The 16,709-nt window shown below is 42.1% G+C and overlaps 1 protein-coding gene across 2 annotated transcripts in view; it reads right to left on the bottom strand.

The window, feature by feature from the left end:
- si:dkey-220o5.5 (actin filament-associated protein 1-like 2) overlaps nt 1–16,709 on the bottom strand; it is a 99,287-nt gene that overhangs the window by 16,088 nt on the left and 66,490 nt on the right. For both annotated transcript variants that reach the window (XM_045708449.1, XM_014174854.2), the window contains 5 exons: nt 7,028–7,124; nt 6,391–6,602; nt 5,104–5,280; nt 4,480–4,572; nt 4,250–4,340 (listed from right to left, as the gene is read on the bottom strand). In XM_045708449.1, the coding sequence (XP_045564405.1) occupies nt 4,250–4,340; nt 4,480–4,572; nt 5,104–5,280; nt 6,391–6,602; nt 7,028–7,124 (670 nt within the window). The remainder of the gene's footprint in view (nt 1–4,249; nt 4,341–4,479; nt 4,573–5,103; nt 5,281–6,390; nt 6,603–7,027; nt 7,125–16,709) is intronic.

The following is a 16,709-nucleotide window of genomic DNA, read 5'->3' as shown; positions in this document are numbered from 1 at the left end:
TATTTATTATTAAAGATTGGAGAGGAAGGAGAAGATAGTGAAAAGGAAAAATTAAGGGAGTAAAAAGAGTGAAGCGAGGAGAGTGTAGAAGAGTGAGGTGGAAAGGTAAAGAGAAAGAAAGGAAGATAGAGAAGGAAGACGAGTGAAGAAAAGAGGAGGAGAAAGATTGGAGGAGAAGAAAAAGTTAAGAGTGCAAGGATCAAGGAGAGTGACTCAAGGAGAGTGACTCAAGGAGAGTGACTCAAGGGGAGTGACTCAAGGGGAGTGACTCAAGGGGAGTGACTCAAGGGGAGTGAAGAAGAGCAGACAGAGGAGGTACAATGGCTCTTTCCAAGAAACAGAAATTACATTTTACTGGCAGCATGATGAGAGAATTTCCATTTATACACTCAGGTCAAGACGATAGTATGGTTCACTGCACCCTTTGTAATTCCTCTTTTTCAATTGGCAGCGGGGGAGGAACGACAGTGGTAGAACATCAACAGACGAAAAAGCATAAAGCCTCTCTGATTGCTCATGTTGGTATGCCCTCTGTCACCACATTCTTCAAGGTAGAGCCTTCCCAAGAAGAATATGATTTAGCTGTGCAGGAGGGTGTCTTTGCATACCACACTATGCGACACAATCATAGTTACAGATCTATGGACAGCACAGCAAAACTGACATGGAAGCTTTATGAGCCAAAGTCTACATGTGCTAGGACAAAATGTGACGCCATAGTGAGTAACGTGTTAGCACCATGGGCAACTACTTTGGTAACACAGGACCTAGACCAGGTTGAATGTGTGTCCCTGTCCATTGATGCGTCCAATCATGGACATGTAAAACTGCTGCCAATAGTAGTCAGATATTGTAAGATATATGATGGAAGCATATCTGTGTAAACAAAACTGCTTGATTCTGTTGAATTGAAAGGAGAAACAGCAGAGGAAATTGCAGCGTGAGGTCCTGGTGGTCATCCAAAATGTTTACCTGGAAAACAAAGTCGTAGCATTCTCTGCCGACAACACAAATACCAACTTTGGAGGACTGAATAGGCTGGGGAGGGTCAATGTCCATACCAAAGTTAAAAAATGCTCTGCAGCGGGAGGTGATTGGCTTAGGTTGTCCTGCCCACACCATTCATAACACGGCCAGAACAGCTTTGGATATGATTTCCCTTGATGTTGAGTACCTGCTCACAAAGATATTTGGATATTTTAATATTTTCACCGTGAGAGTAGAAAGACCGAAGAGCTTTTGTGAGTTTGTTGGCCAGGAGTACCATAAAATTTTAGGACACAGCAATGTTCGCTGGCTGTCCATGCTCCCTGCTCTAGAAAGAGTGCTGAAAATGTACGTGCCATTGAAATCTTTTTTTCTTTCTGAAGACAAAAGCCCTGTTGTCCAGCGAACAATGTTCGAAGATCCACTGACTGAACTTTGGCTGGCCTTTGTCCATGGAAACCTGACCGTATTCAGTGACACGATCAAGATGCTTGAAGGCCAGGACCGCTGTGCTGTGGAGACAGCTGCAATTCTGGGAAATGTTGAGGCAAAATTTACTGCAAGACGTGATGACAACTTCATTCCAGTTTTGGTCAGAGGACTTCTGAAAGAGCTAGAGGAAAATGGAGCAATGTCTAAAGAGAGCTTTCTCAAAACATCCCAAAGCACACAGATAATCTAAAAGATTTACATTGTCTCCTTTAAAAAGGCAACCTCAGTGTGAAGAGATCCAGAAGGCAGCAGCCACACTGCAGAAAAAATGCTCCAATGTGACCATCAATGACGATGCATTGTTTGATGAGGTTACTGGCCTGCAAGAGTTCCTAAAGGGGGGATCGCTTGAAGAATGGAAAACATCTGAGACACCGCTTAGTCAGAGATGGAGCACGGTGGTTACCCACTTCAAAGAGAATGACATCCCACACACTAACCTGGTTAGATTAGCGTCTGTTGTCATGTGCTTACCTGGAAGTAATGCACCAGTCGAGAGTGTGTTCTCCCAAATGAATGATATATGGACAGCAGCAAGAAATAGGTTCACTGTTCCTTCCATCAAGGCCATGCTTATTGTGAAGGAAAACTTCAACCTCCCCTGCCAGGAGTTCAAGGAGAAGCTGGTTAAGACAGAGCAATCCTGAAGAAAATACATTCTTCTGAGAAATATACAGATTAGGTTGGTATAAGTATATTATATAGTTACCAATCTCATCATCATCTTATTTCTTTATTATTTTGTAAAGTATTTCACATATACTATTGTTTCTGTTTTTTCAATTTTGCTCATGTTCTCTTCTGCTCTTATTCTTCCCAGACTACCAGGACCATTGAATGGCTGTTCAGATCGGTCAGTTCTGTCTTGTCTGTAGTGTTTCTGTAATATAGTTGTTTTCTCTGTCTATCACAGTGTGCCTGTTAGACTAAATACATGAAACCGGAATTGTCCCCCATTTTTATTTCAGAGATAATAACATTGGATATTTGAATGATATATTGACCGCCGAACTGGAAACGTCCCCGGTTTTAATTCCAGAAATCTGGTCACCTTATTGTTGAATGCTATAGGTAAGTTGTTCAAGTCGCAGTAACCGGCTTTTGTCCACCGCTTTTACTGATGGAGAACAGCAGGCAGGGGAAGCAGTAGAGTCGGCTGCTAGCAGCGAAGCCACAGAGCCAGCTTATCCGGTGATACCACTCAGATTGAAATGATCGTGTATCTTCTGTCCCTTCCTTTGATGTAGGTCAGGTGTTGATCTTCCATCTCTTATCACACTCTGTTTCGCTAGAAAGACAACTTTGAAAACTGTTTCAGATGCAATATGTTATCCATCCTGTTCAGCTTACAGTACCATAGCTATCAGCAAAACTAACGTAACCGTCAAAAGGCAACAGATGACTTGTGATGTCCATAGGCAGGAGCGAGCTCTGCCTATCCTCCTGCCTGTCCTCCTGCCTGTCCCATTACGTTGTTCACACCAACACGCATGCATGCAATATGCATGTATTATTTGAGTGCAATGAAAATTAATGAGACATATTGACACATGAAAAGGAAGCGAAGCTCTCTGCCTGCCTTTAAGCGTCCGTTAGTTGTCAGTATAAGGTAGACACACATGCGCAAGTCATGTCAATGCCTTGCATTGAGTTTGAAGGGCTGGAGAAAGGCACACGGCGAGGCTGCCTTTCCCTGGCCTCCTTACACATTCTGTACCAGATCACCGCAAATTTGGGAAGTACTGTACACAACATGCAACGATTTCAACGATTTTAATGAGTTACAGTCAATTGAAATAAATAAATTAGGTCCTAATCTATGGATTTCACATGACTGAGCAGGGGCACAGCCATGGGTTGGCCTGGGAGGGCATAGGCCCATTCATTTGGGAGACAGGCCCACCCACTGGGGAGCCAGGCCCAGCCAATCAGAATGAGTTTTTCCCCACAAAAAGGGCTTTATTACAGACAGAAATACTCCTCAGTTTCATCAGCCGTCCGGGTGGCTGGTCTCAGACGATCCCGCAGGTAAAGAAGCCGGATGTGGAGGTCCTGGGCTGGTGTGCTTACACTTGGTCCGCGGTTGTGAGGCCGGTTGGACGTACTGCAAAATTCTCTAAAACAACGTTGGAGGCGGCTTATGGTAGAGAAGTTAACATTCAATTCTCTGGCAACAGTTCTGGTGGACATTCCTGCAGTCAGCATGCCAACTGCACGCTCCCTCAAAACTTGAGACATCTGTGGCATTGTGTTGTGTGATAAAACTGCAAATTTTAGAGTGGCCATTTATTGTCCCCCAACACAAGGTGCAACTGTGTAATGATCGTGCTGTTTAATAATCTTTTTGATATGCTACACATGTCAGGTGGATGTATTATCTTTGCAAAGGAGAAATATTTGTGCACAAAATTTGAGAGAAATAAGCTTTTTGTGCATATGGAACATTTCTATGATCTTTTATTTCAGTTCGTGAAACATGGGACTAACACTTTATATGATACGTTTATAATTGTGTTCAGTATAGTTCAGAAATCGATATTATCATGCAGAAAAAACATACAATTATTATTGATAAAATGTATATTTACTTACTTTTCATTACAGTTCTTTTTTCATTCATTTTCACATTTATTACTGAACGCACTTCACTGCTTCACGGAGTCCTCAGTGACTCGTTCAGTCCCTACGAAGCAACTTAAGATGGAGCTATTGATAGTCTTTGAAACAGAGCAGCATTTGTTAATGTTGACAAACGAGGGAATAGGCTTACCTTTATCCTTCATTTCCACACTGCTGGGAGCAGAGGGCAGCGCCGACATTTTCTCTTCATCCGAGTCTGAAGTGTGAATGACTGTGCTTGACTGCGAGGGAAACAACACATGAAAGGGCATCATTGAGAGAAAATCTGAGCCACCTTATTCAGTCAAATTGAGTTAATTGAATGTTAATGTTAACTAGGGGCAGGCGTAGCTTTAATTCTTATAGTGGCAGAAGACTTACCCTGCAAGAGTCCAGTCTGTCACACTTGAGTAACAAGGGGAACCTTTGGGACTCTGGCTCATAGTAGGAGGAGCCCTTCACCTCCTCAATGACCTAGGGGACCAGTCGGACAACCAGTAAGAATTGAAAACACATCACACACAACATTTTTTGGTACAGTTTCCTAAACACAGATTAAGTCTAGTCCTGGGCTAAAAAGATTAATCTTTCTTTTTAGTCTAGGACTATGCTTAATCTGTGTCCGGGAAACCGCCCCATAACACCTACAGCCATACCCCATATCTCCCAATCCTACTGTCCATTTCTCCTATCCTGATAATAACCTGTTAACAACCGCCATTTATCTCAGATAGGCTAGGCATGCCTGTTTGGACAATCATGGGCATTACACATCCAAAAAGGCATTTCCTCTTACCCCTCCCTTTGCTCTCTTTCAGTCAATTGCTGTGTCAAACCGTGAGACTATAGTTGCCATGTCTGAGCCAGAACGGCCCATAGGGCAGGAGCCTATCTCCTGTTTCTATAGTGTGAGGCAATTTCATGTACAAGTACACCCCATGGACAGGACGCTAGTCTATCGCAGTCCTCTGTGGGACTATGCTGTAATGACAAACGCCTCCAAACCTTCCTCCATTCTTCCGCCTGCTGGCAGCTCTGGAAGCCCATCACCACTGTATCGGAACCAGCCACAACCTTGAGCTCGTGCTGCATCTTCTTGTTGTGCTTGGACTTGTAAACCACCTGGCAGCCCCGCAGGTTGAGCTCCAGCAGCGGGTAGAGGTCCTTGGCACATTTGTAGCACTGTGATTCAAAATACGAAAAGGACATCTGAGCTTGTTGCAGGTGTGTGGGAGTAATTCGATGATATCTTCAAAGAAAAGGAAAACCCACACAACGCTCTTGCCAGTATCACTTTGTCTAACATTTTACTAATTTAGCAGCCACTCTTATCCAGAGTGACTTACAGGCACAATTAGGGTTAAGTGCCTTGCTCAAGGGAACTTCGACAGGTTTTTCACCTCAGCAACATTTTGGTTACTGACCCAACACCCTTAAGCACTAGGCTACCTGCCCCTCCACTTGTAGAACTAGAAGCAATTTGAAACAGGCAAATAGGATGAACAATTTATGGGCTATTCTGTAAATAAAAAGCATGAGCTGGCGCACATCCAGAGAAAATGATTTAGCGTAGAGGTGCTGACTAACGGTGAATAAACTGTAAGCTATAAATTATTGGGTAAAAAAACACCAACGTTACAGCATCACTGTGCCTTTTTCAGGGTAATGTCATGAATGCTTGAACCAAGTTATGTTATGTTGCAATTAGTGCACCAAATGACAATAGTGAGGGATGTGTCGTAATTGCTAGGTTGATCAGAATAAATTGAGCGAAACTGTTAAGACAACAGCCCACAGCATACTGAATATATTATGCCATTGTTATCATTAGTATTAGCATAACTTCAGCATCAACATGCATCAACATTCATTGTTTCATTTAATTTCACCTATATATTTAAATATTTCCAATTTCATTTAATGTTTTTGTTACAGTTAATCTTTCGGTTCAATCATAATGCATAATAAGCATCATCAACAGGGGGAACATAAGCTGTAGAAAGAATACATGAATTTACAAGACCTGTTTACAGAAAATACAATTGGTCATAAGAAGGGCCTGAAATCAAAGTCAATGTTCAGACCACTAGGGGTCAATGTTTTTTATTCTGTGAATACTACATAAAACAGAGCTATACAAACCCTTCCTTCCTTTATATAACAGACATTTCAAGGTTAATGCCTTTTTTTTACGGCTATAGTAAGCTACATGGATGAAACATGTTCAAAACACGTTTGTCGACACCTAGCTGATGATCGTACAGTGTGTTTTGTCCTTAGGAATGTGCTTACCAACAGCAGATTGTTGCGGATGAGAAAGAGTTGTTTGGTCCATTGGCCCAGCCATTTCTTCCTCCACAGGTAGCCACAGATGCGTGACTCAGAAGTGGGCCGCAGACAGGTCTGGGAGGCACTCCACTGGATGTAGTGGGCCCGGTCCTTCACAAACTCCTCATCTTCCTCACCGTATGACTCGTAGTGACTGCTGTCTGAGTCACCTTTGTCTGGAGAAAACACAGACGCTCACGCGAGCACACATGTACACACAGAGGATGCATTTCAGTATTTATTTTTTTGACAAACCTGTTTGACGCCACTTTTCAGAATGTGGTAAAAAGAGATACGCTGGGTTTTTATGTAGATTAAAATCCACAGTACACAACTTTGGAAGTTTGAAGGTTTGAGGATGAAAAATAGCACAAATACATGTATAACACATGAATGGAACTTTCTAATGTAATTCTTTGACTGTAGAAACGGCACAAGGTTACATCTATCCCATTGTGAAAGTAACCCAAGTTGCTGGCAATGGCTCTTGACAGAGAGAGAGAGAGAGAGAGAGAGAGAGAGAGAGAGAGAGAGAGAGAGAGAGAGAGAGAGAGAGAGAGAGAGAGAGAGACTGCTGTATCTAATGACTTGTTGAGCATACCTGTGGAGGGATTGTCTGGAACAAAAGGCTCAGCCTCCTCATAGCAGTCCTCATCTAAACCTTCTGGAGGTTGGGGGGGTACCGCCGGCTCCTGGCTCTGAGGTAGGAAAACAACAAGTGGTAATGACAGGGAGCCTTCATGACTCACAGGACTGTAGTAGGGCAGTGAGACATGACCTGATCAATGGTTAAGTCCCAAATGGCACCCTATTCCCTATATAGTGCACTTCTTTGGACCAGGGCCCATGGTATTGCACTATGTAGGGAATAGGGTGCCATTTGAGACACAGACGAGATCTATCTATGCTTCAAAGCCTTCGCACTAGGGCTGTTGATTGGTCTACATTTTTAAATGTGTATTTTTCCATATATGTTTGAATAAGATCAACTATATGTAGGTTACTTTGCCTGATGCTTTAAGCACTGCACTTCAAAATCAAGACACACAAATGAATAAAGAGGGAGCCAGAGATTAATATATCCTAACCAGAAGAAAAATATCTGTTCCCGACCCTCCTCCCGCTGCCTGCTGCTGCTAGCCTTCACAGATTCTGCCATTAAGCTCCTGAAGTTGCAGGTAATACGCTACACCAGCAGTCTGCAACCTTTTCCATTTGGAGTGCCAAGTTATGGTACCATTTCTACTAATCTGCGTGCCAGTTATGATTTTCATATGCACATTTTTTGTGGAACAGTTTCATTTAATTTATAATAAAGTCTTCATATCTCAAAATCAATATCATGTGGTTAAATACAAATTCAATCTAAATGAAAATGATACAAATCTAAAAGTAACTTATTTTGCCATTGCCAATATGTAAAAATAGTCTACATAAAGCCAAAAAATAAAAACATTGCAGCCAGCAGGTAGAAAATATCCAGATAAAAATAAATATCTTATAAATTACATTGGCTATGCATAGCCTGTCTGCAAGAAACTTGAAATATTGTATCAACTGGGTCTGGCCTGCTAGCAAACTTGCAACATTGTATAAACTATTCTGGGCCTTTAGTTCTTGTGCCAGTGAGCTCCGGACAGACAGACACAGCTGTATGCTATTTACGCAAGGATAAAAAATAAATCAGGTGACCTTTTTTATGACATTTCCAATGGATCAGAGCATTACATTTTTTCACCTTTCATGCTGAGTGGTTATTGAAAGGGAGAGAGATGGATTTTTTTTCTCAAATAGGCTACGTTGAGGAACTATTGTCATTCTCAATGAATCTAAAAACAGACTTTGTTTACTTGCTTTTTGAGGCGAAGAAAACATTACTTTGAGAAGCTAAGTTAAGACAATCAGAAATAGTATCAGATCCCCAAATGGGCACTTTATAAGCCTACATTTGCACACAGGCCAGGTAGCCTAGACCTAGTTCTATGTGTAATCAGGAGCATGTCCTTACTCAAGATTGACAGCCAAACAAAAGACAATGAATAAATTGACAACTCGTAAATGGAATGAAATAAACCAAAACTTTTTCCTCACAAGTGTATCATAGGTTGTGCGCTCTACAAACATGTCCAGTCCTACAATGACAACGCTAAGACTGTGTCATGACTTTACTTTCATTAGTCTGATGACTGTTATTTATCAAATCAACTAACTATGTTTAATTGTTACCCGATTAAATTAATCATGTAACAATGAACTCATTAGGAATTTGGGGCACCACGAGGGCGGTTGTTTAAAAAGTTACCTATCATATCCATAAAACAGTCAATGTATTAATTCATAACCTCTTATCATTCTGAACAGTCATAACCTTCTTGGATCTGCAAAAACCCCAGCCTTACCTATGATTCAGTACTACACAAATTGGTTTCATTATTTATTTACTAGATAACTAAATAATAACACAGAATAAACATACACACTTAATACATGAGAAAAGGTCCCTAGTGGACTGACACAACATAAGGCGGCTTGTTACAGAGAAAATTAAGAGGGGGGGACACTTATCGGAAAATAGACACTTATCGATGATACATTTTGAAACTACTTTGTACACGACCGCTGCCCGGTTTGAGTAAGAAATCATGAATGTATTTACGTGTGAATGCTGTTCGCTGTTTATCTTACTGTTGTTCACTCTGGAAGATGCTCCTTGGAAGTGGTTAGCCAGCCGTGTTGACGGTTCCAATTGGTGATGAGATTAGGAGAATACGGTAATTTGAGAAGAGTAGTAGGATAGTTTGAAGAGTTTTCTCAATATTTGACTTAGGACAGCTAATCAGCCGTACCAGTGATTGTCTGAGAGGGGAGTTTTCTCCTCTCATCACCTCGTGTTGATAGTCAGAGTTTGAACCACTTTACACGTGCAGCTGCAGCGTGGCAATGTTCTGGTCTAGTCTGGGAGTTGAGTTCATTTTCTTCACCTCGTGTAGAGGTTCCAAGTTCCAACATGTAGCGACCAGTCTATGCTTTTCTGGTCAAATGTTAATTTCAATACCAATTTTTTTATGCACTCTCTCGAAATGGACGGTTCCGTCAGGCTGACATGCTCGTTGAACTCACTCGGGGCTTGGCAACTTACTGTGCACAGTTTATAGAAGACATATTCTCTTATGGCTCCTAAAATCATATTCGTAAAGTAACAAAAATACTTTCATCATTTGTCATATTTCATATACAACGTTAAGGATGGAAACTTGACAGATAAAGGGGATATACTTTCCAAGTTACAGTATTTCCTTTATAACCTTTTTAATGACATCACAAAATAAAAACCAATATGACATTAGTTTTCTAGAGATCATCTCTGACCATTCCCCATGTTCTTATGTTAGAAGACCTCTCTGGATCTTCTCTCCTTTAATTTAGGACAGGGTGCGAGCTGTCAAAACCGGCCCAGTTACCTCCTCCCCTCTTCTGTGGGTGAGAGAAGGTCTGGTTACTGTCATCCATTGCCAAGCTGATCTGACCCATTCTGATCCTCACAGGACAATGATGACAACTGTAATAATAATAAATTCAATGCATTAAAAAATTACCGCAACCAACCACATTGTAGATGAGAAATGATGGTAATTATCGATAAATGTACAACTGGTGATACTGGTATGCCATCCCCGCGGACTCCGCAATGGATTAGTCCACTCAGACAGGCGTGAATCAGACAGGTGTCTTTTGTGCCATATTTTTTAAAATATATATTTGCCACTGCTTGACTAAAAATCTTGGTGGGCCAACAGCTTATCAACCAAACAATCGACCAGTCGACTAAATGGGGTCAGCCCTACTTCGCACACTAATAGAATACATACAAGTAATAGCCATAATAAAGGAAACACGTGAGTTGTTTGAGCTGTTATGGTGTGGGGTGCATTTTCCTGGCATGGTTTAGGTCCACTCAACCCCTTAAAACCCGTGTAGACTATACAGTGGTAACTCGCCGCGTGCCACTTCGGCCCCCCAGGGTGGTTCACTTGTGGGATGCTGACAGCATATAGCAGAACATTCGGTTGTGCATCAAGAATTGATCAGAGCAAGTTTGTATGAAGATCTGGTTATTAAAATGGGTCAATACACTGAACAAAAATATAAATGCAACATTGACAGTTATGTGAAATCCATAGATTGGGGCCGAGTGAATTTCATTTCAATTGACTGATTTCCGTATTTGAACTGTAACTCAGAAAAATATTTGAAATTGTTGCATGTTGCATTTATATTTTTGTTCAGTATAGTTTAATCCATCTGCATTTCATTAATTTATTCACAGGTAAATGCTAATTGAAGCTCTTTTTAAATTATTAATACAATTTAAGTTTAAAATCAGAAAATGTATTTAATTGTTTATTTGCATGTGATAGCCACATTTTTTAAAATACAACATTATTGACACCTTGACACTGAAATGTTCCTGCTGATATTTATATTCTTGGAGGGAAAATATTTGCCTATAAATATTGATTTCATTCACATATCTCCATTCCCATCAAGATTCGGAAACTGAGGAAACTCCTGGCTATTGTGGCGATTTATCAATTGTGGAACCTACAGCGATGGCGCTCCATGTGGGTTCAACCCATCCTGATATCCTGTAGCCGGTATGGAGAAAACCCTCATCTGGTGCAGCAGCTGCGGTTTGACGATGTGTTGTTCCAGGGCTATTTCAGGCTTGATAAAGCCCAGTTTGATGACCTGCTGTCCAGGATGGGACCTCGCAATGCAGGCACAGACACGACATTTGCAAGAGCAGACACGACAATGGTGAGCTGAACATCTCGCCATTTGTCTGAGGTAAATTTGTCAATCAATTCTAGAATCCTGACATGTTATTATCAATTGATAAATATATAATGAGTGAGACAATAGCCTCTATGAATAGATCAGAACAATAACAAAAAGCATTGTAAAGCAAAATGTTTCATAGCCTACATTGAACACATTCTTTATGGGCATTACAGTGCATTCGGAAAGTATTCAGACCCCTTGACTTTTTTCACATTTTCTTATGTCACATCCTTGTTCTAAAATGGATTTAAATAAAAACATGTCCTCATTAATTTACACACAATACCCCATAATGACAAAGCGAAAACAGGTTTTTAGATTTTTTTGCAAATGAGAAACAGAAATACCTTATTTACATAATTATTCAGACCCTTTACTATGAGACTTTTCAGCGGCAGGGACTGGGAGACTCTTCAGGATTGGGGTAAAGATGAACGGAGCAAAGTACAGAGACCCTTGATGAAAACCTGCTCCCCTTGAATGCTCAGGACCTCAGACTGGGGCAAAGTTTCACCTTCCAACAGGGAACAACCCTAAGCACACAGCCAAGACAATGCAGGAGTGGCTTTGGGACAAGTCTCTGAATATCCTTGAGTGTCCCAGCCAGAGCCCGGACTTTAACCCGATCAAACATCTCTGGAGAGACCTGAAAATAGCTGTGCAGCGACGTTCCCCATCCAACCTGACAGAGCTTGAGAAGACCGCCAGAGAAGAATGGGAGAAACTCCCCAAATACAGGTGTGCCAAGCCTGTAGCGTCATACCCAAGAAGAAGACTCGAGGCTGTAATCGCTGCCAAAGGTGCTTCAACAAACATTCGCACTGAGCTCAAGGGTAGAGCTACCACTTTCAAGGAGCGGGACTCTAACCCAGAAGCTTATAAGAAATCCCGCTATGCCCTCCGATGAACCATCAAACAGGCAAAGCGTCAATACAGGACCAAAATCGAATCGTACTACACCGGCTCAGACGCTCGTCAGATGTGGCAGGGCTTGCAAACCATTACAGACTACAAAGGGATGCACAGCCGCGAGCTGCCCAGTGACACAAGCCTATCAGACGAGCTAAATTACTTCTATGCTCGCTTTGAGGCAAGTAACGCTGAAACATGCATGAGAGCATCGGCTGTTTTGGATGACTGTGTGATCACGCTCTCCATAGCCGATGTGAGTAAGACCTTTAAACAGGTCAACATTCACAAGGCCGAAGGGCCAGACAGATTACCAGGACGTGTACTCCAAGCATGCACTACCCAACTGGCACTGACATTTTCAACCTCTCCCTGTCTGAGTCTGTAATAACAACATGTTTCAAGCAGACCACCATAGTCCATGTGCCCAAGAACACTAAGGTAACCTGCCTAAATGACTACCGACCTGTAGTACTCATGTCTGTAGCCATGAAGTGCTTTGAAAGGCTGGTCATGGCCCACATCAACACCATTATCCCAGAAACCCTAGACCCACTCCAAGTTGCATACCGCCCCAACAGATCCACAGATGAAGCAATCTCTATTGCTCCCCACACTTCCCTTTCACACCTGGACAAAAGGAACACCTATGTGAGAATGCTATTAAATGACTACAGCTCAGTGTTCAACATCATAGTGCCCTCAAAGCTCATCACTAAGCTAAGGACCCTGTGACTAAACACCTCCCTCTGCAACTGGATCCTGGACTTCCTGACGGGCCGCCCCCAGGTGGTAAGGGTAGGTAACAACACATCCGCCATGCAGATTCTCAACATGGGGGCCCCTCAGGGGTGCGAGCTCAGTCCCCTCCTGTATTCCCTGTTCACTCATGACTGGATGGCCAGGCACAACTCCAACACCATCATTAAGTTTGCTGATGACACAACAGTGGTAGGCCTGATCACCGACAACGATGAGACAGCCTATAGGGAGGTCAGATACCTGGCCGTGTGGTGCCAGGACAACAACGTCTCCCTCAACGAGATCAAGACAAAGGAGATGATTGTGGACTACAGAAAAAGGAGGACCGAGCAAGGCTCATTCTCATCTACGGGGCTGTAGTGGAGCAGGTTGAGAGCTTCAAGTTTCTTGGTGTCCACATCACCAACAAGCTATCATGTTCCAAGCACACCAAGACAGTCGTGAAAAGGCCACGACAAAACCTATTCCCCCTCAGGAGACTGAAAAGATTTGGCATTGGTCCTCAGATCCTCAAAAAGTTTTACAGCTGCACCATCGAGAGCATCCTGACTGGTTGCATTACTGCTTGGTATGGCAACTGCTCGGCCTCCGATCACAAGGCACTACAGAGGATAGTGCGTCCAGTATATCACTGGGGCCAAGCTTCCTGCCATCCAGGATCTCTATACCAGGCGGTGTCAGAGGAAGGCTCTAAAAATTGTCAAAGACTCCAGCCACCCTAGTCATAGACTGTTCTATCTCCTACCGCATGGCATGCTATACCAGAGCGCCAAGTCTAGGTCCAAAAGGCTTCTAAACAGCTTCTACTCTCAAGCCATAAGACTCCTGAACACCTGAACATCTAATCAAATGGCTACCCAGACTATTTGCATTGCCCCCCTCCTCTTTTACACTGCTGCTATTCTGTTTATTATCTATGCATAGTCACTTTAACTCGACCTACCGGTGCATCCGCACATTGACTCTGTACCGGTTCACCCTGTATATAGCCTCGCTATTGTTATTTTGCTGCTGCTCTTTAATTATTTATTACTTTTATTTCTTATTTTTTTACTTAACACATATTTTTCTTTAAACTGCATGGTTGGTTAAGGGCTTGTAAGTAAGCATTACTGAGGTGAATGTGACAAATAAAATTTGATTTGATTTGATTTGTGGTCTGATTGTGTTCAGACCATAAGAGGTGGTCAGGGACACATTGTGTGTGGATTTTCTCTCAGACACAATCAGGCTGCTGAAAGCACATGGTGGGTGACATCATCAGCACTCCGCCCACAAGTCTCCAGAACACTTGTGTACTTTTTATTTTCTCAATTTAAAGTTTTATTATGTTTTCTTGTTTTTCAATCAACCAACAAAACCCATTCCAAATTCACTGATGTGACAGACTTAAAAAAAATAAAAATTATAATAATAATCATTTAAAAAACACCATAAAAAATTATTATAAAAAAAACAAAAAAAATAAAACTTGCTGCAGCTGTCACGACACCGACGGAAGGTGGCGCCCCTCCTCGCCCGGGCGGCGCTCGGCGGTCGTCGTCGCCGGCCTACTAGCTGCCACCGATCCTGTTTCACTTTCTGTTGGTTAGGTCTAGGTTAGGCACGCACCTGTTTTGTATTAGTTGTTAGTGGGGGGGTATTTAGTCTAGCTAGGTAGGTTTGTGTTTTGTGCGTGATTGTTCTGTGTCAGGACTTATGTCTTTTGAGGAACGAGTGTTTCCCTCTGCCTGTGTTTTTTTTGCCGCAGAGGTTATTGTGGGCTGCGTCCCTGCTTAGTGTTTGAGCTGGGGTTTTTGGAGCATTTGTTTTTATGCGCCCTGCCCTACCGTGCTCGTACGTTGTGGATGCTCATTAAAAGTGTATTCACGGATTTTCTGTCTCCTGCGCTTGACTCTGCCTCTCCTGCTTCCTTGAGCCAACCTTGACAGCAGCACTATCAAGGTTCTTATTAGCTTTTTCCAGCCTTAGCTTGAGACGACGAGCAAATAATTAGTTTTTACAGCACCTTACACAACATGTATCTGCTCATTTCCCTAATCACCTCATTCACTCTGTCCAATTTGAAATATAGTTGAGTAGTGGAGACCAGACTCTATCAAACTTGGGCTGTCTCTTGCAGAGGTCATAAGTGAGCTTTTCAAGAGGAAGAAAGTCAACAATCTGGTCAATCCACATTTGAAATGTAGGAGAAGTATTAGCCCACAATAGAAGAATATATTTCTTAGCAATGTATGTGATAATCATAAACACATTTTCTCTGTCAGGATCAAGAACAAAGTCCTGCTGGGGATTACGAACATAGATACATGGGGTCATATGAAACTGTACATCTAGTATTTTCTGTGCAGCAGTATGTATAGATTGACAGATTTTGGCAATCTCTCTACAGCTCCAAAATACATGCATATAGGTTCCAATTTCAGAGGTACATCTTTTACAGTTAGGAGAAATGTCTGTTTTCATTCTATGGAGTCTCATTGGGGTGTAATAAAATTTGTACAAAAATGTGTAATTACATTCTTTCATTAGTAGAGGAGCAGTATACCCTGTCGCAAACCTCCGCCCATAACTCAGACCAAGGTCCTTTTCCCAGATTATTTTCAAAGGAGTAAAGGAGGAGCCCCCTTTCTCAGAAAGGAGTCTATAGATATAGGAGATTTTGCCTTTAATGGATTGTGCTGTAGCAAAAAGGGGTTCCACTTCATTCAGCTGAGCTCTAAACCTCCTCTTGGAAGTAAATGAGGAAATGAAATGTCTAATTTGAAGATATATATTTTTTAAATGGATCTTGGCACATTGAATTCACTGCAGAGCTCTTGAAAGGATTTCAGTGTAGTGGTTTTCTGATGAAATAGGTCTGAAAATGTCCTGATTCCTAGAGTATGCCAAAGATTAAAGTTGGCATCACTCAGGGCTTTTGGCAAGTCTGGGTTGCATACTATAGGCGAGTGAGAACATATTTGGGAGGAAATGCCCAGGTATTTCTTACAGTCCCTCCACGCTAGTAGGGTGCTGTAAATCACAAAGGTTTTGGCTATGTTGCCCACTTCACTAAAGTTATTAATGAATATAATTGAGCTTAGGGGCAATGAACCACGGGATTGGGCTTCTATTTGAATCCACGTTGAGTCTTGTCTTTTTGTGATCCATGTTAGCATGTTGCGGATTTGGCCAGACCAATAGTACAATTGAAGGGATGGAAGGGCAAGACCACCCTTAGATTCAGGTTCCGATAGAGGGGAGAACTTGATCCTAGGTTTTTTATTGCCCCATATAAATTTGGCAGATGATTTAGTTAGTTGTTTTGAAAAAGGAAACCGGGAGATAGCATGGGAGCATCTGAAATAAATAGTTCAATCGAGGGAGGATGTTCGTACGGATGACATTAATTCTTCCGACTAAGCTAATTGGGAGGGAGATCCAGGTTTGGAGATCGTTCTTGATTCAATCCAGGAGTGGAAGATAATTTTCCTTGAAAAGGCTATTCAGATCTGGTGTTACGAATATCCCAAGGTATTGAAACCCCTGTGTCTTCCATTGGAATGGACAGAGTGTCTTCATAGAGCTGGTGAGTGTAAGATTAAGAGGGCAAACAGTGGATTTGTTAAAATGTATCTTATATCCTGAAAACTTGGCATACTGAGCAATTGTGTCTAAAATGGGAGGGATTTCTCAGGGTTGGATACGTAGAGCAAGACATCATCCGCATAGAGCGAAATCTGCAGAAACACCCAAAATACTTGGATTGCTCCTTATCAATTCTGCCA

Source organism: Salmo salar, chromosome ssa26 (assembly GCF_905237065.1).
Source record: "Salmo salar chromosome ssa26, Ssal_v3.1, whole genome shotgun sequence".
In the NCBI taxonomy this organism is placed as follows: Eukaryota; Metazoa; Chordata; class Actinopteri; order Salmoniformes; family Salmonidae; genus Salmo; species Salmo salar.
Note: the sequence above shows the minus strand (reverse complement) of the source record. Positions and strands in the feature narration are given on the sequence as shown.